This window comes from Synchiropus splendidus, chromosome 8, assembly GCF_027744825.2.
Source record: "Synchiropus splendidus isolate RoL2022-P1 chromosome 8, RoL_Sspl_1.0, whole genome shotgun sequence".
In the NCBI taxonomy this organism is placed as follows: domain Eukaryota; kingdom Metazoa; phylum Chordata; class Actinopteri; order Syngnathiformes; family Callionymidae; genus Synchiropus; species Synchiropus splendidus.
Window position 1 is genome coordinate 24,256,413 of NC_071341.1, and position 26,651 is coordinate 24,283,063.

Here is a 26,651-nt window from a genome sequence, read left to right on the forward strand (position 1 = left end):
CCCTGTCACAGCGACTCATTCAAATCAGACCTTTGCTGCCGTGACGAGCAAGGAACCAGTGGACGTTTGTGACTAGGATAACAACAGTCAGAGTCCATGGAGGCCCTTCCTGAAGGATTAAGAGACACTTCGTTGAGTCAGGATCAAACAGTAGCTGCGGAGTGAATGGGTTTTCCTCAATTAAAGTTGGACACAACCCATTCTCCAGGGAGGACGGGAAAAAAAAAGACCACTTCTGTTTTACAAGGTTGCACGTGACTTATCAAAGTATTTCTAATCTGATATTTCATTTCTGAGCAGCCCATTTCTTTCTGTTGATGCTGGATAGATTTAAACAAAGAAAAACTGTGCTGCAGCTAGTGATGAGGCTTTATGAAAGAGTGTCCTCGTTTTCAGAGCCGCTAGACGGCACTGTCTACTGTAAAATCCAGAGTTGAACGAAGGCATCAGTGGTCATCCAAGAGCGCCACCCACAGGGCTGTGAGGAGGAGGAGGAGGACACTGTTTCAGGAAGCCCGTCCACTGCCGCAGATAGAAAGGAAACAAAGGTGAGCGTGCGTCTCTTGGAGACGTGAAGCCCACATCACCGGTGCTTCTGGGTGAAACGCGACTGAACCAATGGTAAGACATTATTCATGAATTCATTTCATGAATAATGTCATCTGAGAAGAGCTGTCGATTCATCCTTGATCGGTATCGTGGCCGTCGCTGGGGCCTTTCTCTGGCACTGGCCATCAGGGGTTGCCAGAGCAAGTTATCCTCCTCTCCAGTCTTGTCTGGTCATTTCACCAAGTACTTCCCTCTCACACCTATCCAAATGTCTGTGTTCAAACCTGTGAGTCTCTGATATGTACATGGCTACTGTTTTCATCCCCCCCAAAGAGAAGCCTCTGTTAGACTCTGTGTCTTCACGCTGAAACACCAACAAAGTAGAGGCCACTTTTGGAGTCGTGGTACTCACCATGACGCTCTTCATCTCCCCCACATTGTTATCCTCACGGTGGTCTCACTCGTGACTTCTGGAGTATTGCGCCATCTGTTGACGGATTTTGTGCCTTACTGTCAAAACCGGTCGCCTCCAACTGAATGCATGGTAGAAGTCCCACCTGGGCCAAAAAACCCATCCTGTGAGCAGATACCACACAGAACAAGATGGCCGCTTACCTCCAGGTGTCTCTCAGACATCAACGCCTTTCAAAAGAAAGAAGCTGAGGGCCGACAAAGACAACTGCACTGAGTTGAGGTTTCACCAACAACAGCAGCAGCAGCAGAAGTGAACAGCACCTGAGCTCGTTTGTGACTGGACCCGAGGCAGCTGTGCCCGCGCAGCCTGTCGTCTGGTTGGCTGACTGATGTGCCGCAGGAGAGTGCTCTCACTCACATGGCTTTTTGACCACATGTCATTCATGAAGGGGATTCAGGCCAGAGTGTCGGAGGACAGTGTGCAATCACCTTTAGAATATATTATCAATAAGTCCTACATTTACAGTTTCACTTTCTAAGCATAAAACAAAACAAACAGTTCTTCTTCACAGTGTCGTTTGTTTCCATTGGTCTGTGTCATGTTCCACACAAAATGCACAACACATGAATCCCACTCACGACCAGAGCGGCTGAGTATGGTCTGGAGGTGTCTTTACTTTAACTGTCCACCTGTGGAGGCCAAAGCTGCAGGCCGTTTCCTCGCTCAAGTGGCAGTTAGCCAATGAGCGCGTGTCTCTCAGGCGTGCCTGCCTGTCAGCCAGCTGGGCCTCCGCTGATGCATCGGCATGTCTGCAGTGGTGCTGTGCAACTGAGAGTAGCTCAGAGCAACAGGCTCGCTCTCTGGCGGCGCGGCGCGAGAGCCAGACGCTAGTTCGTCTACATTCACAGATTGGAGCGGGTCCCACAGAAATGCTGCGAAATGTCAAGAACAGAATAAGTCTGGACACAATAAAGCACACATGGCCTCAACTGAATTCACGTTTATTTGTTTTCTTGACAGGTCAAAAGTTGGAGGTGCAAAGACATGTAGGAAGTATGAGCAAGACAGCCACAAATACATCATTAACATTCAGAGGTGAAAAGCTGTGTGTGTTTTTCGATGCACACTTTTGCCCCAGTATCTGCGGATACAAAATGCGATCGCTTGTTTGATGCCATTAGCTCTGGATACTGTATACACTCTGACAAAGGTAAGTCGATTGATAGTATTGAAGAGGATTGTTTGTTCTGCCAAACTACATCTACACACCATCATGGACTTGACACTTTGAGTTGAATGGCATGTGTGTTGCACTCTTGGCTTGGCAGTTTGAGTGTCAGCCGCTTGTTCCACTCAGATGCAATAACCACCGCTTCAGAAATGTTGTCGGTGTTTTGGGTATAACACACTTGAGTTGGTATTTCCTCCTGCGCGTGAGTACAAGTGGAACAGCAGACGTGAGACTCCTGGAGTGGCAGTACGAGTTTCAGCTGCTCTGGCAGTTTGGTCAACACTGTCAATGGAATCTAAGTGCAGCTCGTCTGAATGGACCTAGATACAGGCCCTCTAAATCCTCTCCGTAGACATGTTCAATTGCAATAACTACTCTAGATCTAAAGCACTGCGCAACATTTGAAGCCATTGATTTCTCACCAAATGCAAGCCACGGATCATTGTAGGGTTGTTGCGTTTATCTGCCATGTTGGTTCGGCTCAAGCGGAAGCACATGAAACACTAAATGGCCAATAGTTGTCGAGCCATTGAACGCATTTGAACAGTGGCTCCTCAGCTGTCCAGGGAGATGAGGCTTCACACCACTAGATGGCACTCATCACACACTCGCACCACTGCAGAGAGAGAGAGTGGCTTTCTGACAGGAAAACATGGTGAGCCAACTATCACCCGGCAGCCAGACACCACGGCGACGTGGAACAGTGTATGAAGCAATCCAAAATAAGACTGAAAGTCTTCCACACTTCCATTGATTCCATCCACCAGGTCTACCACCACAGTGTCAGAGCCTGATGAGACAGCCAGTGGTTCGAACACAAGCACGAGGACCACAGCGAGCACGTCCAACCACGCTAGCGCTCTCTCTCTCTCTCTCTCTCTCTCTCTGTATGGAGTGATTCAACACGGCGCAGCAGTCATACTCAATAGTCAATGTACCGTCTCAACTAAAGACAGAGGATCACATCTATACATTGTTACACAGATAAGCTTCCAACGGTCAAACATGTTCGACAGTTAAATTGTGTTTTCGTGTCATTTTGCGTCGAGAAATGTTGATGTCAAATTACTTGCAGGCACTCCGTGGATACACTTCTTTCTCTTGTCATATGGCGATACTCAACTCATATTGCTGTACAATGCTGGAAGACTTTGGGGGTGTGTCTCACTGTCCTCTCTATACGTCACACTACAATCAGACTGCAGGCCATATTGGCCGTCCGTCTTGATCCCATTTAGACTTGGCAGACTGTTTGTTATCAGCCAGGGAAAGTCCACATGCCTGGCATCAGTTGGCATTTCTTAGCCCAAACCTACGCCAAGAGACAGCAAGATTGAAGGGGATGCTGCTTTCATGCCCATGGCCATTAGTCCAGACCGTTGCATGATGTGAAGCTTGATAACTATGGCTGACACAAGCTTGAAATCAGGAGGAAATGTGTGTTCCGCCAGTTTAAATGGGACCTGTGGAAAGAGCAGTCGCATGTATGGAGTGGCGGCCGGGCATTAGCCCAGCGCCCAGACACCGGTGCAGGACACTCGTCCCAGCAGCCTGCCCACTCATGTCCGTAAAGTGCCTTTGAAAGGTTATTGCATAATCTGGTGTATGTCATATTGCTTCCACTGAAAGCAGGAAAGGAAATACTCCAAGCAACAAAACATATGCAGAATGTTGACAAACAGAAAAAGCAATCCTTGCTGTGTGCAGCCACTGAAGGGTGGTAAAGTGCTGGCTTGTGGGCTATGGGTGTAACGGCGTGTGTGTGTGTCCGTCTCAGTTATCACAGACGTGTGTGACGATGTGGAGGGCACAGACACCACTCGCTCAGATTCGAAGTTACAAACAAACAGGCTGCATAAACTGCGACTTAAATGAATGGGTGAATAGCAGAGTGTTGGGTTGCAGTGAGGATCAAATCATCTTCAGGTTTGGCAAAAAAGACTTCCCTGACCTCCTTCTTGAGAACATGTGGATGAAGGTCCATCGAGGGCTTAGTGCCTCTCTCCTGGCCTTTCACTGTTCCTTACTTTTGAATGATGAAACTCCATTTCACCTGGCTCCACTGTAGGGGCCTGAAAGTGCCTCTGAACTAGGCTGATGAAACCTCACCAACCACTGTCCTCAATTTCACTGTTTTCTCTAAAATCCATGGATTTGAAGAAACGTCCTATCAGTTTAAACCTGACAGCACCACTGACTGAATTCAGAATATCAGGAGTCTGTTTGTTTATGAGGCTCCATGAGGCACAAAGGGTTGCGTTGTCGAGGGGAGAGTGCCATCTAGTGGACTCTGAAAATAAGGAAAGCGCTTCGTGAAGCTTCATAAGCAGACAATCCCAGATGTGGGTGTGATAGCTCTAAAGTGGCGACCTTCTTGGAGTGTTTAGAAAATACGTACCATGTGATAATACATGCATCTCTCACACACTCCCTGCCAAAGTCAGTACATTCGTGTGTTATCGGTCCAAATGATATGGTTGGACTGGAAACAACAGTTAAATGTTGCGTTTGCTTACAGACATGGATGGTTTGTGTGACCAGAGAAACAAGCTTGTTTTCTAACTGCCTAAATGAGCCCGACATACCTGAAGACAATCTCCTTGAGTTTAAAGGGCTAATAAACCATGGAAGCTCATGTGAAGATTGAAACAGACCTCCACATGACGGCTCGCAGCAGCACGGCGCTACACAGCTTTATATGATGTGCTATAAAATGCAAACATGCTAAAAATGCATTGGTTATTAGTCAAAAGCAGCATGATTTAGTTCATTCCTATCTACAGGGATCTGAGTGGGATTGTCTTCGATGTGGGTTTTCATGAGTTTTCTGTGGTTTTACCCTCCCACCAACAGAGGGAGCTAAAGCAGAACAGGCACCTGTGTTTCATCTAAAGCAAAATAATAGAATGTGTGCAGAGCCAGATCACTCTCATGCACTGGAACTCTCAGTAGTCAGCCCCCCCACCCCAAAACAAAAAAAAAATTGGGGTCAAAAAACCATCCTGAAGAAATCGTAAAACTCACTGAGTTCCTGTTTGAGCGCTGTTTTGTGCATTTCTTTTGGAGTGACGTGAACAGTTGGTTTGTGCTAATATATTGCTCTTAACACGGCAGTGCATCTGTTTTGGCTAGCAATCTGGAATTGAAGTTGATTCCTCGTGCCACTGACCCCCGTCAGAGCACCCAACAAAGACAAATCATAGAAGGCATCAAATGCAGGTGAAGTGTGGAGCACATTTCTGGCTGCGCTTCATCTGGGAGTTCCAGAGGTGAGAGTGATCCAAGCCTGTGCACCTTTTTGTTTCAAGCACGAGCGAAAATATTCATTTGCATGGTGTTTATATATATATCTATATATATATATATAGACATATATATGTGTGTGTGTGTGTATATTAACATATACACACACACACATATATATATGTATATACTGCGTATAGCCTCTATTCAGATAACACCGTCCGAATGCTGATCACAGCATGTCTCTCTTGGCGCGCGCCTTTCCTCAAGTCATACAGGCCGACTCCTGTCTCATGCCTTTGGCGTGCCTTTGTTGTCAGCTTTGGCTCCAGCGAGTCCATTCTCCGTATTGTCGTTCCCTGAGGAGCTTACCAGGCACTCTTTACTGCGGGAGAAATAAGAAAGGTGGCAGGTTCATTGACAACCCTCGTTCACAACCCTAGCAAAGGCCAACTCATCTGATCTGGTCGCTTACTTTTTCTCGTCGTCCTTCAGCAGGAAGTGGACAACCAAAGCCTTTATCACCATGATGATGATAACCAAGCCGATGACTCCACCTACGGCCGACACGATGATGACTGTCAAGGTGTTGTCCACTTCTCTCACTGAGGATTCAAAGAGAAACACCAGGAGCACATCATTGTTACACTTAAAAAAGGAAAAGGGTGAGGTTTCACCACCAAATCATTTTGAGCCACTCTCGCGAAGGGCTGCCAAACGCGATTGATCCAGGGCCCGCGAGATACTGGTCTGCAACCTGAACCCCTTTCAAGTCAGATCCTTTGTCTGAGCTTGGATGGTTATTTCCTCTGTTTCACTGTGACATGCGATGGTGTCACAACAACAACAGCAAGCCCACATGTTGAGCCACTGCTATGTGAGCATCTCCTGCACCATGCTGTTATCCTGAGCTGCAACTGGAAGCCAACCTCTGCCACTGGCAGACGAGCCGTACGTTTGAGGCGACTTCTCCGGATGCTACTGTCAACATAGGTGACGTCGTGCAGAACACAATGAATGGAATATTTTGGCTGCGTGGGAAGAACTTTGAAATGTTGCAGCGCGGTCATATGCCTGCTTTACCTCAAGGACTAGCTGTGCCACGCGGTGGGCTCTTCTAATTCAAACGTTACCTACCAGCTGATTTATCTTTCATTTAGAGGTTGTGTGTGTGAGACGAAAACCTACTTTGGTCCACCACTCGTAGAGTGAAGGTGGCGCTGTGGTTGCGTCCTTTCTCTTTGGGGTTTTTGGCGAAACACTTGTATTCTCCCTCGTCCTCAAAGGTGATGTTCCACAGGAGGATGGAGATGTTGTTGTTCTTCGACGACCCCACGAACTCCACCCGCTCGTGGTACACATCCACCTTTGGCTCGATGCCCTCGCTCGGAATCACTGCCTCACAATACTGAACACACACACACACACACACACAGTGCAGGATGGAGATGAGGCATGCTCGGTCTGCTCCTGGCCTCACCTTGATCATGGTTCCGTTGTTGTTGTAGTGCCAGCTGAAGTACAGCTTATAAATGCCAATGCAGGAGGAGTAGGTGCAGGGGAGCAGGACGGTGGAGCCGTTCATCGCTTCAATCGATGACACTTTACCGGTCGACACCTCCAGTCCTTTGATGCTCCACGCACCTGCACACAATGTCAAAGGTGTGTTGAGGAGACTGGTGTGTGTGAGATACGACATAACAAGGATCAGAGATGGAAGCCCTCTTGTTGCTGCATCACTTTCCAAAATGCTTCCAGACCCCGCCTGAGAGTGTCATGTTCTCTTTCATTGACAGCTGCTGCAAATCTCAGATTGTTGCTCTCACACTCACTCACACACTTTTCTATTTTTACAGCGTCTGCTCTGAAGTGACCCGCCTGGGATCACGTTGCACTGGAGCGCGGTGTAAACAGGGTTAATAGCGTGGTGAACGGCAGGTGTATTGCTGCGTGAACGCTAAATAATGTCACGTTGGCGCCTCATATTTAATGAGGTTGAGCCGTTGCACATGAATCATGACGTTTTCTGGATTCATCCAGGAACCCAGTGGCTTTACCTTTAGCCTTAACCCCCATCTTCATCTTCTCCGTGGTGATATTTTTAAAAGAGTCATTCTCAATCATCACCACCTCAGGAATGAAAGCGTGCTGTCACTTTTCTCCACTGTCAGACCTGACTTTTCCAGGCTGCAACTTGCATCAGAGGATGCTGTGTACTCTCCCAGTCAGACACACAACCCTGCTCAGACTGCCAGACAACTAAAGGAGATCAGGAGATCTAAATGGACAAGTGGGCAAATAGTTTCTATTTTGTTGGGAGGATGTCTCCCAACAAAATAGTATTGATATTTGGAGACACAATAAATCTATCATCTATCTATCTATCTATCTATCTATCTATCTATCTATCTATCTATCTATCTATCTATCTATCTATCTATCATCTGTCTGTCTGTCTGTCTATCATCTATCTATCTATCTATCTATCTATCTATCTATCTATCTATCTATCTATCTGTCTGTCTGTCTGTCTATCTATCTATCTATCATCTATCGATCTATCTATCTATCTATCATCTGTCTGTCTATCTATCTGTCTATCTATCTATCTATCATCTATCGATCTATCATCTGTCTGTCTGTCTATCTATCTATCTATCTATCTATCTATCTATCTATCTATCTATCTATCTATCTATCTATCTATCATCTGTCTGTCTGTCTGTCTGTCTGTCTGTCTATCTATCTATCTATCTATCTATCTATCTATCTATCTATCTATCTATCTATCTATCTATCTATCTATCATCTGTCTGTCTGTCTGTCTGTCTGTCTGTCTGTCTGTCTGTCTGTCTATCTATCTATCTATCTATCTATCTATCTATCATCTATCTATCTATCTATCTATCTGTCTGTCTGTCTGTCTGTCTATCTATCTATCTATCTGTCTATCTATCTATGCCATTGCCATGAGGGAGTGATGGGCTGATGAGGCTTCATGAAACAGTGTCCTCATGTTCTCATTTTCACACCCAACTAAATTGCACTCTCTGCTCAAAAATCGTGAATTCGAACAGAGCTAGTGATTGTTATTATTATCATTGTTATGACAGCGTCAGAGAATGGAACAAACGGCTATGATTTATTTTATGTTGAGTATTTACGTGCTCTTTTACACATCAGGGATGAGTTCTGCCACCTACTGACACTCACCGCTGAAGGCTGGTTCACGTCATGATGGAGCAAAATATGTCATCAACGCACAACGGTTATTCAGAGCGCGACTGTCAAGTATCTTGTTGCCCCAGATTGGGAAGAACAAGAGGGGAGTGTCCTTGGCTCAATGTCAAGGTTAAGTGTCTTCTTGAATTAGGTCAGTGAACAAATGCTTGATGTATTTCCTAACTCACGGAGATCTGCTTGAGGACACGCTCTTCCCGCTCACACAGAGAGGCAGAAGCCGTGGCAACACTGGTGAAGACAGGATCATGGAGGTGAGTACAGCTGAGAGGAGGATGAGGACGCAGGTGGGATGGATGGGATGTGTCACGCGGATGGAGAAGGGGGATGGACCGGAGAGGATGCCCTCTTCAAGGTGAATGGAAAGGACAACCGAGGGTGAGTGACAGATTGGGAGCAGAGGTGGCAGCAAAGGTTGGGTGTTGCTGATCAGTCGGAAAAGGCAAGGGAACGCATGTCCGGTCGGATGTGACTCGGCAGGCCACTCATCCGCTCACGGATTGGTTGAGCAAGTTCAGGGTGGCAGGGAGCGGCGCCTCTCTGTTGCCAAACAAAGGACGTCCGTTCTAATTCCACATCCACTGTTGCAAATGGCACCTCTACTTTGCTCAGAGATCACAGTCCAAACTACTCCGAGTCTGGCCGGTTGTTGAAGTGCGTGTTGTGCGTGCGTGCGTGCGCAGGGTGGCTTTCTCTTTATGCTATCGTCATTTTTTGCCTTAAATTGAGATGAATGAATCTGTGTTTCCTGCTTCCATTTAATTTGGATCAGTCACATGACAGGAAACTGCAAACTGTCGATGGCGTCAGTGTCGACTTGTTTAGCTAAATTATAAACTACTTTTTTCCACTTTCAGATATTGAAGACTCATCTTGTTTGCAGGTGAAGAGACAATCATCAAGCAGTAGTGAAGCGCTAATGAAGCTTCATGAAACAGCTCAGTCGGTGGCGCTCTTGGTTTTAAAATCATGCAATCTTCCTGTTCCTGAAATTTTGGAGCAGAGAGCGCCATCTAGTGGGCACTGAAAGCGAGGACACAGTTTCATGAAGCCTCATAAGGAGCTGCATCTCATAAAACAACAACCTGATGACCACAGACCCCACAGCTGAAGGGAAAAGAACAGTAAAAAGAAAGGGGCTTAACAACAATAACAGTAAGAATAATAACAAGTCAAGTCCTGGCTTGATAGTGAGGTTATTTATATTTATATATGTCAGGATGTGATCCACGCCAGGACGAAGCGCGCTGAGACGTCGCGGGTTTGAGCCCCTGTCTCCGTGTGAAGGATCCAGATGGACGTAATTGTGTGAAAAACACAACATTATCGGGTGAAACTTTCATTCCTTTCAATTGCGGGACCTTCAATGGGCCTGGTAATTGAGTTGACTTTTCTTCATGGAATTAACCTCAATGAAACGTCACTCAGATTGTTGGGAAATTAGGTTTTGGTCTGAGTTGAGAACAAGTCTGTCAAATGATGGTCATTCATAAGGCCGACTGCTGGAGGGAGTCTTGGGGTGGTGGTGGGGGGGACTGGGCCTGACTCCGCTGCATTACAACACGTAACTGCCAGTAACACAGGCGCCTCCCCCCCCTCCCTCCCCCCTCCAATACACCAGCGCTGCCCTCCAGACACCTGGACGCTTCTGAATAATGATCCTGGGATGAACACGTTCCGACAAAGCACATCAATGTGACCTCGAGACCCGTCCAACAAGTAAGCAACAATTGTAAAGCAACATTCTCTGGAAAGAGTCCTGCTGAGGAGGGGAGTTGAGGATGGGACCCTGACGCGCTGTTGAAGCGCTGCTCAGACGCTGAGGCTTCAGACCGATCAGCCCGCGCCTGAAACACGGAGAAGGCGAAACTACGGCGCTTGAGTGGGATTTGGTGAGTGAAATGTGGAGGGAAAGGAAAAGAAGACGGTGGCGATATCACTCACCAAGCAGCAGGACAAGTGCCAGACCATGAAGTCGATTCCCTGGCCGCCAGCCGGGGAGTGCTGCACCTGTGCTGTCCACGGAAGCCATGACGCTGACGCCTGTCGAGCTGACTTACTGTCTGATCGTCCCAAACGTTTCCCCTGCGCACACCCGCATAAGGCAAAGGAAAAGGACAGCGGGGAGAATGCAGTACTCCGCTGAAGTGTGCCGGATGGCTCTCAGCGCAGAATATCCAGCAAGGCAGAGGGTGATCTAGAAGGCAGACAGGACAGACCACGCACAGAGGTAGCAGTGGAGTCAGTCAGACAGAGGCAGGCTGGTCAACAAGCCCCTCAGGGCTGGACATAAGCTGCGGGAGGGGGGCGCGAAAAGCAAGCGAGAGAGGCACAGGGAGGCTGGAGCCGAGCCAGGCGAAGAAGCAGAGCGCGCGTGTCTCCCTGGCTGGCAGGGGGAGGAATGATCCAGTCAGCTACTGCAGAGGCGAAGGAGAGAGAGCGACAGAGAGAGAGAGGAGGGGAAGGGTGGGGAGGGGGCTGCCACACACGCACATCGAGTGCATGGGGCTGACTCAGCCTCACTTAAGACGACGCGAGCAGGATGGTCACCCGAAGCACGTGGCCACGTCCGTCTCACTGCTGCTGTCCAGGGTCGTGGGAGTCCCGCGCAAAACCTTTGGCTTCAACGTGCGCCCCACGCCGCAGCACCAAAACATAGGCATTTAAACGCACAGAAAATGGGAGTTTCTCTGTCCAAACAACTGCTCAGCTTCTAATGATGACATCACATTTCACATGCTGAACTGTTGTTATTTATTTTAATTTTTATTTTAATTTCCTGTCTCATTGTAGCATTGTTTTTTTTTGTTTTTTTACTTGCTCTTATGTTTCCACCTGTCATGCTGCTGGAAATGGGAATTTCTCTTCAGAGATCAATAAAGTATCTATCTATCTATCTATCTATCAGGCCCTGCCACACACTGCCACCTGCTGTCCATGTAGCTCATTTGGCTATCAATCAGTTTTCAAGTGCTGAAATCTACTTCAAATACATTTGGGACAGATACCTGTGGCCAAAATGACTATTCCCGCTGGGATGACCCGGCAGAATAGACCTGGAGAAGCTGTGAGGCCCAGTTGTCGCTCCCCCTCTGTTGAGGTCTTCTGGGGTCGGACGCAGGACGCTCCTGGGAGACCATCAATCGCGGGGTGTATCCCCCAAAGAGCTGGAAGAGGTGTCTGCGCAGAGAATGAAAGGGATATCTCTGGGAAGTGAAGGAACACCGACTCATTTACACCTCTGGCCAAGACCGAATCCTGTGACTTCCATTGAGAAATACTACGAAAACGTCCGAACGCAAGAGTCCAACTGACGCTCTCATGAGACGGTGCTGTAATACGGGCGTGTGGACAGAATCTTTTTTCATTGGTTGCCTGACTTGAGTTTAGTTCAGCTGGGCTCAAAGACGTAAACATGATCTCCTTCAAGCAAATGAATGTATCCTTTATTTGACCGGGGCTCTTTCATTTGGTGCCTATTTGGTAGGTCTATCTTACTTTCTATGACCCGTTTGAAGTTAGCACATTGGTGCGGCATATGGGACGCCCGGCGCAAATGCCCTTCGCAAGTGTTACAGACCTTTCATAAATCTTTACTCAGCCTTTAACACAAGCCCGCAGTGTCAGTGAGGGATCACCACTCCAGCAGCTGAATGTGCCGCCTGACCTTACTCTGCGGATTCATGGCTTCCTCCCTCATTGACTTAAGCATTAACACCGTCATCACCAATGTCAGGCCTGCGCAGAGCTGCGAGCCCCTGCACCAAACATTTGCCTCAAGGACATGTGGGAAGTAGACTCCCACTCGCCCCTGATCTATAGGGAGGGCAGTCACTCATTACAACGTTGCTTGAAGAAGCACTTTGACGACGTTGGAAACTGAAGCTCAGATGGCTGGGATCGTGTTCCATCTGCCGTATCTTCCTTTCGTTGGTGCGATTTTAACCATTATTTAGCCAACCATTTATTTACCCACTTGAAAAGGAAACATCTTCATTTTCTCAATCCATTTGGATAGAACTCATTTGCTTGTAAATGTCCCTTTTCCTCCGCAGAATGGACTGGCGACCTTTCCAGGGGCTCCTCCTGCAGTAATTCCTGTGCAAATGCAACACACTGAAACCTGGTTCACGTGTTCAGGTGGATGGTGCACACGGGCAATTACAAACGCTACCTGCAAATGCAAGTGTGCTTATCTTCTGCGATGGAATCCGAGGTAAATGTATGCGTGATTTCAAATGGAAGGAGACAATCATCCGCAGACATATGCCTTTGCATTCCCAGCAAATAAATAGATGCACGTGGCAACACACACACACACACACACCTGCTGGTGGACAGGGTGACCTTGGACGTGGCGCGTGGGCTCGAGGCGGGACAAAGGAGGACATTACATTGATGAGAGCAGCCTGTAAGGGACCAAGAGGTAGGGAGAGGGTTGAAAGGGAAGAGGAAGCAAAGACGTGATGGGGCGGGGGGGGGGAAGAGGACATAAGGTGGGAGAAATGACAGGGGCCGGGGGGAGGGGGGAGAAGGATGACAGCCGGGGATGGGAAATGCTGCAGTGAGGCTTGATCAGACCCAAGCAACTCGGAGCTTCCACCATGAAGCCTCTTCTTACCTCGCACTTTGACCCGCGCCCCACCTCCCCCCTCCGAGTCTCACTCGCTTCCTCCCTCCCTTCTTCTGCACCAGCCGGTGGGTGAGCAGATTTCACTGAGCATGCTGTGTGGAGGACAAGTCACACCGGCCCGTCTCTTCCTCGGCTTTCGTCTGTCCTTGCCTACCCTCTCGTTCATCTGAACACTTTTTAAGGTTCTTACTCTGATCCATGTGGGCCGTTTTTTCCCCCCCTCCCTTCAATCAGATGTGTGCTTCTTTTCAATCTGTCCACCCCTGAGTGGAGGAACGGACACGCCAAGGTGAGTCCCGTTTAAGTTCAGAGTGTTGAATGTGCTCTCATCTGACCGACACGTGCCGAAGGTTGGCTCATGGAGCATGTGTATCCATGTATTCACCGACCGTGCTCCTGTCTGTGTTCTGCAACCAGCTCAGGTAGTCAACGCATGACTTCCAACATGTACCACAGTGTACAATGTTACGGAAATGCTTGGGACGTTTGTGTTGGGCGATGTTGGACGTAACCCGTTGGTGAACATCATTTATGATGAATCATCCTGTATGAGCAGAATGCATTTTGTGAAGTCAATACTGGGGTAACAGGACACCAGCAGACCACAGGGCCGTCTGCTCAGTGCAGCACCAAGAGGAGTCCCACATTAACTATGGCTGAGGCGCAAACCTTCTCTCGTGTACGGCCCTCAAATGCTCCAGTTCAGGATAACGGTGCTGATCCTATTCCTTTCACAAATCATAATCTTCAGATATTTTCTTCATATTAATCAATGATGATCTGAGCTCTGATTCAGTTTTTCATGTCCAATTTACCATCAGTAGTCAAATCCCAAGCATCCAAACAGAATGCCAGATGTTTGGCTGCTCCGTTCACGTTGAATGACCGGCCAGAACTGCAAAAATGGCCGACGGGTTCAACTGAGCCGGACGTGGCACCAGCAGTCGCCCTGCCAAAGCGGCGGCTGGAGAGAGATGCAGAGTAGCGCCGCGGAGACTGTTGGTTAATGAAAACAAGAGTGACTGGTGTGTCAGACGTCGGTTGTGGCATTTCAAAACGCAACTTTAGCTCAGCGCCAAACCACGTGCCACTGTCGCTCTGCTCTACGCCTCACTCACGCCGGATCTTCCACAGCTCAATGGTGATGAAAGCAAGGCACACAGTCACCGCAGGAATTCTGGTGCTCAATTTATTGAGAAATGTGATGTTGCTAAATGGTTGAGGTGAGAGCTACGAGGTGCTTGGTTGGCTGTTGGTGGAAGATCCAAAACAGCATACATAAACTCACACTGGCAGGAAGGTCGCTGGACTGGCCGTTGGCATTGTGAGTCTGAACCCTCTAAAAACGCATGCACAATATTTCACAGTTTCAGAACAGAAGTACACGGAATCACAGAGTTCCACAGTCAGTAAAATGTGTGAATGATTTCACTTCTCATTGAAATGTGCTTCTCTTTCTGTACGTACAATCATGCAGCACTGCAAAAGCTCTTGCCCTCCCCACCGTGCACGCACCGTCCCTGGGACGGAGGGTTATTGCTCGCAGCCCACATTCAGTCCTGTGTGACGCAGAGCTGGAAGGACACTGAGGCCAGAATGGAGGACGCGGAGCGAAAACAAGACGACGAGCTTGGCCTAACTTTGGTGAGCATGAACTGACTTGAATTCATTGTATCCTGGGTGGAGAGTCGCCACTGCGGGCTGAGCAGAGACAGACCAGCTTGAGCTGCGCCCAAGGACTGTGGGAGAAATAGACCCATTTCATCCATCTCACAGGCCATTTTGAGTTAAGAAATCAGTATTGTGTCGATGGCTAAACCTGTGATGGACTCATGAGGCTTGTCCTCATTTTCACAGCTCACGAGATGGCGCTCTTTGTTCTGAAATCTTGAAACCAGACATAACTGTTAAACAGAGCGTGGCATCTACTGAGCGCTGAAAATGTTTTACGAAGCCTCATCCACCCATTATTCGTTATAACCCCCTGATACGATGTATTGCACGGGTGTCGCATCAGCAAATGATCGGCACATCGTTTTAACCAAAGTGTCACGTTACCAAGTCAGTAAAGTACTGCAACAGTGAAGAGTGGTGTTAGTGAAGCGTCACTGTCCTGAAGTGACATGTTACTGTCGTGTCATGCTAACCAAAGTGTCGCCTCAGTGAAGCGTCACTGTGCTGAAGTGAAGGGTTGCTGTCGTGTCATGCTAACCAAAGTTTCGCCTCAGTGAAGCGTCACTGTGCTGAAGTGAAGGGTTACTGTCGTGTCATGCTAACCAAAGTGTCGCATCAGTGAAGCGTCACTGTGCTGAAGTGAAGGGTTACTGTCGTGTCATGCTAACCAAAGTGTCGCCTCAGTGAAGCGTCACTGTGCTGAAGTGAAGGGTTGCTGTCATGTCATGCTAACCAAAGTGTCGCCTCAGTGAAGCGTCACTGTGCTGAAGTGAAGGGTTACTGTCGTGTCATGCTAACCAAAGTTTCGCGTCAGTGAAGCATCACTGTGCTGAAGTGAAGGGTTACTGTCGTGTCATGCTAACCAAAGTTTCGCGTCAGTGAAGCGTCACTGTGCTGAAGTGAAGAGTTACTGTCGTGTCATGCTAACCAAAGTGTCGCCTCAGTGAAGCGTCACTGTGCTGACGTGAAGAGTTACTGTCGTGTCATGCTAACCAAAGTGTCGCCTCAGTGAAGCGTCACTGTGCTGAAGTGAAGGGTTAATGTCGTGTCATGCTAACCAAAGTGTCGCCTCAGTGAAGCGTCACTGTGCTGAAGTGAAGGGTTACTGTCGTGTCATGCTGACCAAAGTGTCGTGTAAGTGAAGCGTCACTGTGCTGACGTGACGGGTTACTGTCGTGTCATGCTGACCAAAGTGTCGTGTAAGTGAAGCGTCACTGTGCTGACGTGACGGGTTACTGTCGTGTCATGCTAACCAAAGTTTCGCGCCAGTGAAGCGTCACTGCGCTGAAGTGAAGGGTTACTGTCGTGTCATGCTAACCAAAGTGTCGCGTCAGTGAACCTTCACTGTGCTGAAGTGACATGTTACTGTCGAGTCATGCTAACCAAAGTTTCGCCTCAGTGAAGCGTCACTGTCCTGAAGTGACGGGTTACTGTCGTGTCATGCTAACCAAAGTTTCGCGCCAGTGAAGCGTCACTGCGCTGAAGTGAAGGGTTACTGTCGTGTCATGCTAACCAAAGTGTCGCGTCAGTGAACCTTCACTGCGCTGAAGTGACATGTTACTGTCGAGTCATGCTAACCAAAGTTTCGCCTCAGTGAAGCGTCACTGTCCTGAAGTGACGGGTTACTGCCGTGTCATGCTAACCAAAGTTTCGCCTCAGTGAAGCGTCACTGTGCTGAAGTGAAGGGTTGCTGTCGTGTCATGCTAACCAAAGTGTCGCCTCAGTGAAGCGTCACTGTGCTGAAGTGAAGGGTTACTGTCGAGTCATGCTAACCAAAGTTTCGCCTCAGTGAAGCATCACTGTGCTGAAGTGAAGGGTCACTGTCGTGTCATGCTAACCAAAGTGTCGCCTCAGTGAAGCGTCACTGTGCTGAAGTGAAGGGTTGCTGTCGTGTCATGCTAACCAAAGTGTCGCCTCAGTGAAGCGTCACTGTGCTGAAGTGAAGGGTTGCTGTCGTGTCATGCTAACCAAAGTGTCGGGTCAGTGAAGCGTCACTGTGCTGAAGTGAAGGGTTGCTGTCGTGTCATGCTAACCAAAGTGTCGCGTCAGTGAAGTGTCACTGTGCTGACGTGACGGGTTACTGTCGTGTCATGCTAACCAAAGTGTCGCGTCAGTGAAGCGTCACTGTGCTGACGTGACGGGTTACTGTTGTGTCATGCTAACCAAAGTTTCGCGTCAGTGAAGCGTCACTGTGCTGACGTGACGGGTTACTGTCGTGTCATGCTAACCAAAGTGTCGCGTCAGTGAAGCGTCACTGTGCTGAAGTGAAGGGTTACTGTCGTGTCATGCTAACCAAAGTTTCGCGTCAGTGAAGCGTCACTGTGCTGACGTGACAGGTTACTGTCGTGTCATGCTAACCAAAGTGTCGCCTCAGTGAAGCGTCACTGTGCTGAAGTGACAGGTTACTGTCGTGTCATGCTAACCAAAGTTTCACGTCAGTGAAGCGTCACTGTGCTGAAGTGAAGGGTTACTGTCGTGTCATGCTAACCAAAGTTTCGCGTCAGTGAAGCGTCACTGTGCTGACGTGACAGGTTACTGTCGTGTCATGCTAACCAAAGTTTCGCGTCAGTGAAGCGTCACTGTGCTGACGTGACGGGTTACTGTCGTGTCATGCTAACCAAAGAGCCAAAATGTAATTCAAACTCTAAATTGACCAAATACAGAATACTTCTCTTTGAATGACTTCCTGTCTGGACAAGTTGAAGCCATAAACCCCCCCAGGCTTGTGCCATGCAACACAGGCCGGTAGTGAACTGGCATGTTGATCTGAATATTCAAAAAGTTGATATCTGTTCAAAACACAGACAAGTTTCCCAAAATACCTCCATTTACCTTGTTAAAAACAGCGGATAAAGCTGCAGTAGAACAGAGCAGAACCTTGCAGTGCGGCTGTTTACACTGACACGAAACAAAGAAGAAAGAAAAATGAAAGATCATGACAAAATCCTCTATACATTCCGGAGTAAGGACACACACTAATGATGCAATGCCCGCCCTCGGGACAGTGTGTCACTGACACGTTACTTGTGAAACAGGAGGCCTGTCAGTCAAACATTCATGAATTTGTCCCATCGCATGCGTTTCATATTTCAAACATTCCGACAGTGGTCCATACGACCGCCATGCCACGTCTCAGCAACACAGGAGTACATCACCTTCACGACGTCTTTCCCTCGACCGCTGTCCAGCAAGTGCACATGCTCAGTCTGATTATATACCAATGTACAGGACGTCAATGTGCAAAACAACATATAGAGGCATAGCTTTGGAAATACAGATGGCAAATATGCTTTACATCTTTCTACCTTCACAGATATTCAAAGTGCATGTATCACAAATACAATGTGATTGTGAATTCTATTTGTTGTTGGTCTTCAGCTGGAGGCTTGAAACTATCTATGGACTGGGGGAAGTGGAATGTAGACAGCAACACTAAAGGTACAGTTTGCAAGCCGGCTGTCATGTTCAACCGATGCGGTTATTTACACGGTCAGTGACCGTGACGGCACGAGGCATGTCCCGCTGTTTCAACAATAATAACATTTGCAAACACGGTTGTTATTCGTATACCTTCCTTGTGTTTCTTTTTTTTCTCATCACAATATTATGAAGTTGAACATTTAATGTGTAATCTGAGTGGAGCCCCACTTGAGCAACAGCAGTGCAACACGTGGTGTCGTTACTGAGTCAATGTTGCTTGACGAGAAACTCTAAAATGACGGTGAATGAACGTTGAAGAGTCAGTGCTCAGGAAGGGGATGCGTTCAGCTGAAGTGGCAGGCCTTGGCCTTGTTTCACTCCAGGTTCCAGTTCCAGTGCCTGCTCCTCTGGTGACTCTCGGGTGAACCCATGAGTCACCAGAGGAGCAATCCCAACACCCTTTCAAAAACAAATCAATTCATGTCATTTAAAGTAACAAAATAAATTAGACCTATTGACATCAATTAGAAACTTCCATTAGACACTTGAAATGCAAAATTAGCAATATCGAATAATCTAACTTGCTTTTTTCATGACGGCTTGACGTCCTCGAAGGCGTGACTTCAACCTAAATCACAGTGAACACACCTGGAGCCCTGCTCTATCAAGTCTCTACTACTATAGTTGGTTGGTTGGTTCATCTCTCACGTCGCCGCCTCATACTTGCGCTTGTACTGATGTTCATGGCAGTGAACTGGAACAAAGGAGCCAAAAATGTGGAGAGACTCTGCGACAGATTGCCTCACCAAGGCTTGGAATTAAAGATGATAGAGGATGGCCAGTGGCTTGACACACGTCCCTGTGGTTGAGTGCACTCCATGTTCTCCTCATGGGAAGACGTCAACTTGGAATAAAAAGAAGACTTCCCTGGTTCATTTTAAATATGCTTAGAAACTCTCTCACACACACACACACACACGACAGGCACACACGCAGCACATGGACCCTTGCGTCCCTCGTTCTTCACACATGCAGAGAGATGGATGGAACTGGTTCGGTCCCGCAGGTCGGGAAAGCAGATGTCTGAAAGAGAAGAGAGCAGAGAATAACTCACAAGCTCGCTTGGATAAACCCTCCATGAATAAAGGTCTCTTGAGGTAGAACCTGCAGGTAAAGTAATCTGGGCCACATAAAAATAACATACGCAGCTGTTCGCTCACAGCTTTCCAGGACAATGCAAATCCATGCTCCTGGCTATAGGGCGGGCCTGCTCGCTGTTTCCTTCAGTCGTTTGGATTCTTGTGGCAATGGCGACGAGAAACGATGAACCAGTGGGACACGATGACGCCATGCTCACCATTGAAAATGTACACATGTGACTGGGCTGGACATTGTCAATCACCTACTGATGTGTTGAAAGTCAGTCGCGGCTCCTCTGGCTTACGCTTGCCTGGAAACACAAGCCAAAACCAAGGATCAGCGGGCAGCTGCTGGGTCAGCAGGCTGGTCTTCATGACGCTTGGCCCCTTCCAAAAGCTCATGAATGTGGAACTGCTGGTTGTCGTTGAACTTACTTGGTTCCCTCTTCGGCCACAACATCCGGGTCCAGCTTCCCCTCCTCCTCCGTCTTCTCCTCTGCTATCAGTTCTGGCTTCATGTGTCGACGGAGGCACTTCACCACCACCATGGAGAGGATGAGCAGCGCCAAGGCTCCGCCCACCGATGCCCCTATTGCAACTGCGATGGTGGAGTCTCTCGGAGGAGGCACTGAGCACATGACAGGAGAGGGTTAACGTGGCCACCGAGCGAAGCACTAAAAGCTCTGCAGGGCTGATTAAGCAGAGTGGAGAGGAAAGTGCTGCTGAGTTGGCCAGCTGCTTGTGTGCGCACTTCTGAGGGAGATGCAGCGAGACCACGTTCAAGCATTTGTTGGCCATTAATAAGTCAAAGGCTGACTCATCACCCATGTCAATGCTCTGGCAGACAGAGGCACAGGTACGGAAATATCAACGCTGAACACGGGGGCGATTGCCTTTTAATGTCCTTGTCGCTCCTTCAGCAAGGTCGCGGGGGCGGAGTCTAGCGTCACACTGACACGTTCTGATCAATTCATCAAAACAATTACCAATACGTGTTTAGCTTTTTCCTTTCATGCAGATCAACACTCAGTAGTTCGGAGGAGAAAAGACAGTATAAAATGGTGTGGTACGCCGCGTTGAGACCCGGCACGACCAAGGCCACGGCCAAGGCCACGACCAAGGCCAAGGCCACGACCAAGACCAAGGCCACGACCAAGACCAAGACCAAGACCAAGGCCAAGGCCACGACCAAGACCAAGGCCACGACCAAGACCAAGGCCACAACCACGACCAAGGTTAAGGCCAAGACCACGACCAAGACCAAGACCAAGGCCACGACCAAGGCCACGGCCAAGACCACAACCAAGGCCACAACCAAGGCCACAACCAAGGCCACGACCAAGACCAAGACCAAGACCAAGACCAAGACCAAGGCCACAGCCAAGGCCACGACCAAGGCCAAGGCCACAGCCAAGGCCACGGCCAAGACCACAACCAAGGCCACAACCAAGGCCACAACCAAGGCCACGACCAAGACCAAGACCAAGACCAAGACCAAGACCAAGGCCACAGCCAAGGCCACGACCAAGGCCAAGGCCACAGCCAAGGCCACGACCAAGACCACGACCAAGGCCAAGACCTCAACTAAGAACAAGGCCCAGGCAGGCCAAACGCTCCTCTCGAGTCAGTTTGGCCTCAGCCATGGCCTCCAGCCCCTCATAGGTCTTGGTCTCTGTCCGACAAGAGATCAAGTCTCTCAGCTGACCTGAGAGGAGCTGGAGGAAGTGCTCGGGCAGAAGGAATCCCTTGATACCAACTGCAGACCTACGTTCTGACGACGCAGAAACTAAGATGAATTGAACGGTGGCTTACACTCAGTCACAACTTTCAGGTGTATGATCCCGTGTCCCTGCACTCGATCTGGAGGATTCCTCACGTAGCAGTTGAAAATACCCTCATCCTCCAGCTGGACATCCGACAGCGTGATGGAGAGGTCGTTTTTATCCAGGTTCCCGGCAAACATGACTCTTTCACCAAACGGGTTGGTCTGCAGCGCCACCATCCCTTTCTTCTTGTAGTACGACATCACCTGGAAGAGAGTGAACTCCCTGTGAGACACGTCCCACTCGTGCCGCGGCTGCTGAACCCTCATACCGTCTCCTCCGTGTCGTTGCTTGACTCTTGATAAGTCCAGTTCATGGCAAACCTGGTGACGTCCATCTTGTAGCAGGAGGTGAACGTGCATGGGATTTTGACTGTTGTTCCATTCAGTGCATTTATAGAGCTCGGAACGATAACGTCCATCGCCGAACAGCCTGGAATAAGGGAGAATTCAATCTCAGTTTCAGTTTACTGGTCAGCTCGTGCGTGTGTCATGCTAATACTGCTGTCCCGTGGAGCTCATCGCTACACTGTGTATCGCTATATTCCAAATGAAAGGCAACTAGAAAGACAAGAATCATGTAATCGAAATAAACAATGATTCATATTGCTCCATGATGAATCCTGGGTGGCAAACAAAATATGGGTTTAAATGAGTGGCTTGGCAGAGGTGCTTTACCAGCCAGTAACAATAAACACATGCAAAAACAACAGAGGACTTCAGGCATTCAGAATAACATGAGTCTACAACTGTAGTCAGCTGAGGTGAGGTAGATTGCCTTCGCCAGCCTTTCATATCATCATCATTGGCTCATTGGGAATTCATTCATTCAGGTCAAATACTGTTGATGATTGACTTATACTTTGTTTCTATACTACGGGAAGTTATTCATCGGTCTTGTGTTGTTCGATAGCCGTTTTGTTTTTGTGTCGGCTGATGCTCTGTGGACAGCCTTGATGTTTGTAGTGTATCTTTCATGTCTCGGGTATTTTTTGAGTCATTCTTATGATTGACTGCTGTGACAGGGTGAATTTCCCCACTGCAGGACAAATAAAGGGCATCTAAAAATATATTCAATAAAGAGCAAAGACTGACAGACAGACAGGTATTGATTGAGACGCAAGAAAAAGTGAAGGAAAAATGACAGAATGAACGACACAAAAGTTCAATGGCTGCACCAAACAGTTCCGAATCCGTTTTCAACTTCAGACTTTACATTCACGTTTGATGCTACAAGCCTTCCGGCAAGGGTTCTCGTCCCAACGTCCACTTCTTTATGTGACATTCTGGCTTTAAACCTTCAGACCAAACTCTGTGGCTCTCTCTCCCTCCATGATTCTGTTGAAGTGCGTGCGTGTGTGTGTGTGCGTGTGTCCGCGCGCGTGCGTGCAACGGGACTCTGCACCATTCTCGCAACTGCAGTCGGGTGTTTCTGGCTCCCATCCCACTTGTGCTGCACCACTCCACAGGCTTGCCTGCCTGCCTCTCTGCACCATACACTCACACAACCTCATGCACCTTGTGAAACCCCCACTCACTGTCTGTGTCTATCATCTACACCAGAGCTCGCCGTCATTTCTCGCCACCACTTTTCTCCGACTCATCAGATGTGGACGCTGCTCCTCACATTCCACGCACGGGCAGATAGACAGCGTGCTTTGAGTTAGCTAACGGTGCTGTGTCAATGTCATCCCGACAAAAGGGACGCGTCTTTTGCACCATCATAAACCATCAACACATTTGTATGCTACAGCGCATAGATGCCACATAGAGGCTTCTGCTGACTCAGCACTCCTGCGTCTGGTGAGCAACAGAGGCAGATGCATAGAGAGAGAGAGAGGGAGGGAGAGAGGGAGGGAGGGAGGGAGAGTGAAACCTGCAACCTGATAAAATGCTGCAGTGAAGCAGCATCAGCAACTCCTCCCTCTCTCTGCCCCTCCGTCCGTCCCTCACCATCTATGTCCACCCCATCACACCTTGGTCAAAAACCTTTCAACCCTTTCTCGTCCATTTTCCAAAGGAAAAGTGGGGAAATGTCACTGCAGCCAATGACAACACAGACACTGACGCATCTCAAAGACAGATCAGACAGGCACAACAAACTTAAAAGTCGTCCATGAAGCATCAGAAAAAAACAAACAAGCAACCCACCACATGTAAACAACTATGGCAAGATAAATAAAATGTCAGCAAAAACAAGTCAGTAGATAATACATAGATCAGTACAGAAATGACAAATGTATAAATAGATAGACTATAAATCATAAATAAAAAGGGCTCTGCTGTCTAGCGAGGGTGGAGCAGCCCTCAACTGAAGGAGCTGTGTCCTGGAGGGGGTGAGACAGGCGGGCCACCACAGTCCTCCTGGCTGGTCCCCAGTCTAGAGAGCAGCCCGGGACTGCAGCGGCCCTCTTCACTACTCCTCAGTTTTGTGACCCTTCCAGCCAGTGGCAACGGCGTAAAGAACAAAACACTGAGGGTTCCCACCGTTTCCGGCGAGGTCAGCTGGGAGCGTGTGGCCCCAGCTGAGCGACGTCACGTCATAACACGCTGCAGCACGGACACATCGTGGACGCCTGTGATGAACACCTCAGTGACATCTGTGTCTCTCTGCGTCGAGCCCTGAATGGGAGGGTGGGGCGTGTTCGTACAGTGACTGGACTCTGGACGTGCATGAGAGAGGAGTCCTCCATCAGCACCCAGGGAAAGGTGTTTCAGGACTGAAACTGGGAAGTCTGCACACTAACAGTGACTGTCAAACGAGATGTTGAATGGAAGGATGTATCTTTGCTCCACAGGGTGTCAGTCAAACGCCTACCTCAGTGGATTTACGCCACTTCTCTGCTCATCATTGAGGCAGCTGCTGTGTGCTGCTGCCCTCTAGCGTCTAATCACCATACCACAACGATATCCTTCGTTTTGACTGACGCCATATTGTTGTTACAAATAAAAACAACATGCATGGCCTGCATTGCAGTGTCAAATGGGGCCAGTAAGAGTTGCACTCGTCGCGTCTTCTTGAAATACCATGTGCCTCTGCGGCCGGCTCTGAGTGCAGCGAGTTAATAATGAATGTGTCCATCTGATCCCAGATCAGCCCCGGGGTCGCCTGACAGATGCACGAGCTCTCAGAGCTGCCATCTCTCACTGCTCACCGCAGCAGCGCCGTGGCCAGCCTCAAACTCCAGGCCCCGGGCCCAGATCCGGAAGGGTCGTCTGAACGATTCAAAGATGAATTGTAAGGATTTCAGAAGTGCGTTTCTCCCGCCACGCCCCTTGGTTGCGAGTGGTCAAAGACTCAGCTCCGGTTGAGCACAGCGAAGATGATATCATGACTTTTAGCAGCAAACATTTGTTGTTGTTGTTTGCCGATTCTTTCATGTTTGATATGACACAATACGGTGAGACACACACTGTACGTGAACCAGCGCGACTGAGAGTCACTTGTCACTGTCTGTAACAGCCAATGATGTTCACGGAAAGGTGGTTCAGACTGGCACTCTTCTCAGGTGGACGCATGGACGGGAGTCTGGGCTACACCGATGTTTGAGACCACGGTCGGCGGACAAAATCTCATCCACTCATTCGACACCTTCTGAAGCCCCAACTGGCCAGACACACGGGACCTTCACGACATGCGACGCAGACAGATCGACCCGCAGTCACTGCAGCTGTCAGTCATGCTGTGACTGAAGGGAACTCCAGGAGTCCAGCTGAAGAGGCAAAGTGAGTCAGAGCTGGTGCTCAGCCATGTGTTCATGACCACAGGCCAGACTGAAGCCACAGTCAGAGGCGTTTACAGCCAGGTGACTGTGTCTGGGTCACACCCGGGATCTCTCTTCAGTCAGCTGTGACCTCAAGCACATCAGCCCGCTGCTCTCCTGGTGCAGGCCTCGACAGCACCGTCCCACTCAGTTCGTGGGAGAGCAGCGACTGATACCAGGAACCAAGATGGTGAACTGTGATGTTTTCATCATCATCCGCCTCCCTCCCCCCTTGTCTTTCTCTCGCAGGCACACGGATCGTATGAGGAGACGAGGGATGCATCCACGAGCGGAGCGGCGGACCACTGGACCAGGCCACTGTCGTTTCTTACCGGAGAGCGAGAGCGTGAGCAGCAGCTCCACACCGCCGCTCCTCCGCCGCGCGCTGGTGGACACGAGCGGAGCGGCGGACCACTGGACCAGGCCACTGTCGTTTCTTACCGGAGAGCGAGAGCAGCAGCAGCAGCAGCAGCAGCTCCACACCGCCGCTCCTCCGCCGCGCGGTGGAGGACACGAGCGGAGCGGCGGACCACTAGACCAGGCCACTGTCGTTTCTTACCGGAGAGCGAGAGCAGCAGCAGCAGCTCCACACCGCCGCACCTCCGCCGCGCGCTGGAGGACATGTTCCCGCTCTGGGACTGGGGCTAGAGGCTTCCTACAAAGCGTCGGACCTGTAAAAAATGCTCTTGATGAAAATAGCAAAAATACCTGCTCTTTATTGTTGCCTTAAAATGCAAAAAAAGCCCCAGTAAACGTGTGTGTTAGAGGCAGAACATGGCTGGCAGTGTCTGTAGCCAGGTGACGATTGGTCTTATGGTTGCACGGCACTGTCAGCTGCAGGCGGCGAGGCGGGAGTGGGATGGCAGTCAATAAATAGAAGACGACTCGAACGAAGACACTGTGCGAGCACAGCACAAATATAGCTACAATTTAATGAGAACTGACCACTTGAGGTGAGTGTTTTTTTGTTTTGTTTTCCCTCTCGATCTATTTTTTTAAATAGGTTTGCCTCAGTGTTCCCAAGGGTTTGACGTAATATCTGCGGATTCATCGTCAACTAAATAAAATAATGAAGCAGTTATACGAAATACGATCAAGCTTTCTGGTGGCAAGTGCTCTCCGAACTTGACAGTAGTCGTGTCGATACTGTTGTTGCAATGAGTCTATGCTGTTTAGCTACAGACATTGACCGCGTAACCACGGGCCACAATGACGCGAGGAGAACGTCGCCAAACATAAAGGGAGGAAGAGCCCGCTAAACACAAGAATAACCAGGGCCATCCCTCCCTCTCCTCTCTTCCTGCATCCTTCCGCCCTGCCATCCTCCCATCCTTCCATCTTCCCATCCTTCCATCCTCCCATCCGTCCATCCTCCCATCCTCCCATCCTTCCATCCTCCCATCCTTCCATCCTGCCCTCCTCCCATCCTTCCATCCTCCCATCCTTCCATCCTGCCATCCTCCCATCCTCCCATCCTCCCATCCTGCCATCCTCCCATTCTTCCATCCTCCCATCCTTCCA

The 26,651-nt window shown here is 49.1% G+C and overlaps 2 protein-coding genes and 1 long non-coding RNA gene across 5 annotated transcripts; 1 reads left to right on the forward strand and 2 right to left on the reverse strand.

Annotated features, from left to right (window-relative positions):
• Nucleotides 1-1,958: 1,958 nt before the first annotated feature.
• LOC128764222 (sodium channel subunit beta-4-like) lies at nucleotides 1,959-11,059 on the reverse strand. Its single transcript, XM_053873796.1, has 5 exons — nucleotides 10,623-11,059; nucleotides 6,919-7,082; nucleotides 6,627-6,846; nucleotides 5,914-6,043; nucleotides 1,959-5,823 (listed from the first exon to the last, which is right to left on the reverse strand). Exons 1-5 carry the CDS (start codon nucleotides 10,708-10,710, stop codon nucleotides 5,730-5,732), a joined length of 696 nt encoding a protein of 231 aa, XP_053729771.1. The 5' UTR covers nucleotides 10,711-11,059; the 3' UTR covers nucleotides 1,959-5,729.
• A 2,209-nt stretch (nucleotides 11,060-13,268) lies between these two features.
• On the forward strand, nucleotides 13,269-26,486 carry LOC128764082 (uncharacterized). Its single transcript, XR_008415712.1, has 3 exons — nucleotides 13,269-13,600; nucleotides 24,876-25,092; nucleotides 25,380-26,486. It is a non-coding gene; the product is annotated as an uncharacterized LOC128764082 (long non-coding RNA).
• Nucleotides 14,494-25,935, reverse strand: scn2b (sodium channel, voltage-gated, type II, beta). 3 transcript variants are annotated; one of them, XM_053873529.1, is made up of 6 exons: nucleotides 25,690-25,935; nucleotides 21,639-21,799; nucleotides 21,357-21,573; nucleotides 19,980-20,172; nucleotides 19,812-19,855; nucleotides 14,494-19,488 (listed from the first exon to the last, which is right to left on the reverse strand). In XM_053873529.1, the coding sequence occupies exons 1-5, from the start codon at nucleotides 25,751-25,753 to the stop codon at nucleotides 19,846-19,848; spliced, it is 645 nt and encodes a 214-aa protein (XP_053729504.1). In that variant the 5' UTR covers nucleotides 25,754-25,935; the 3' UTR covers nucleotides 14,494-19,488; nucleotides 19,812-19,845. The 3 variants fall into 3 exon arrangements, with proteins under 3 accessions (XP_053729504.1, XP_053729503.1, XP_053729506.1); XM_053873528.1 differs by having other exon boundaries at nucleotides 19,808-19,855; XM_053873531.1 differs by lacking the exon at nucleotides 25,690-25,935 and adding an exon at nucleotides 25,572-25,679 and having other exon boundaries at nucleotides 19,808-19,855.
• Nucleotides 26,487-26,651: the final 165 nt, after the last annotated feature.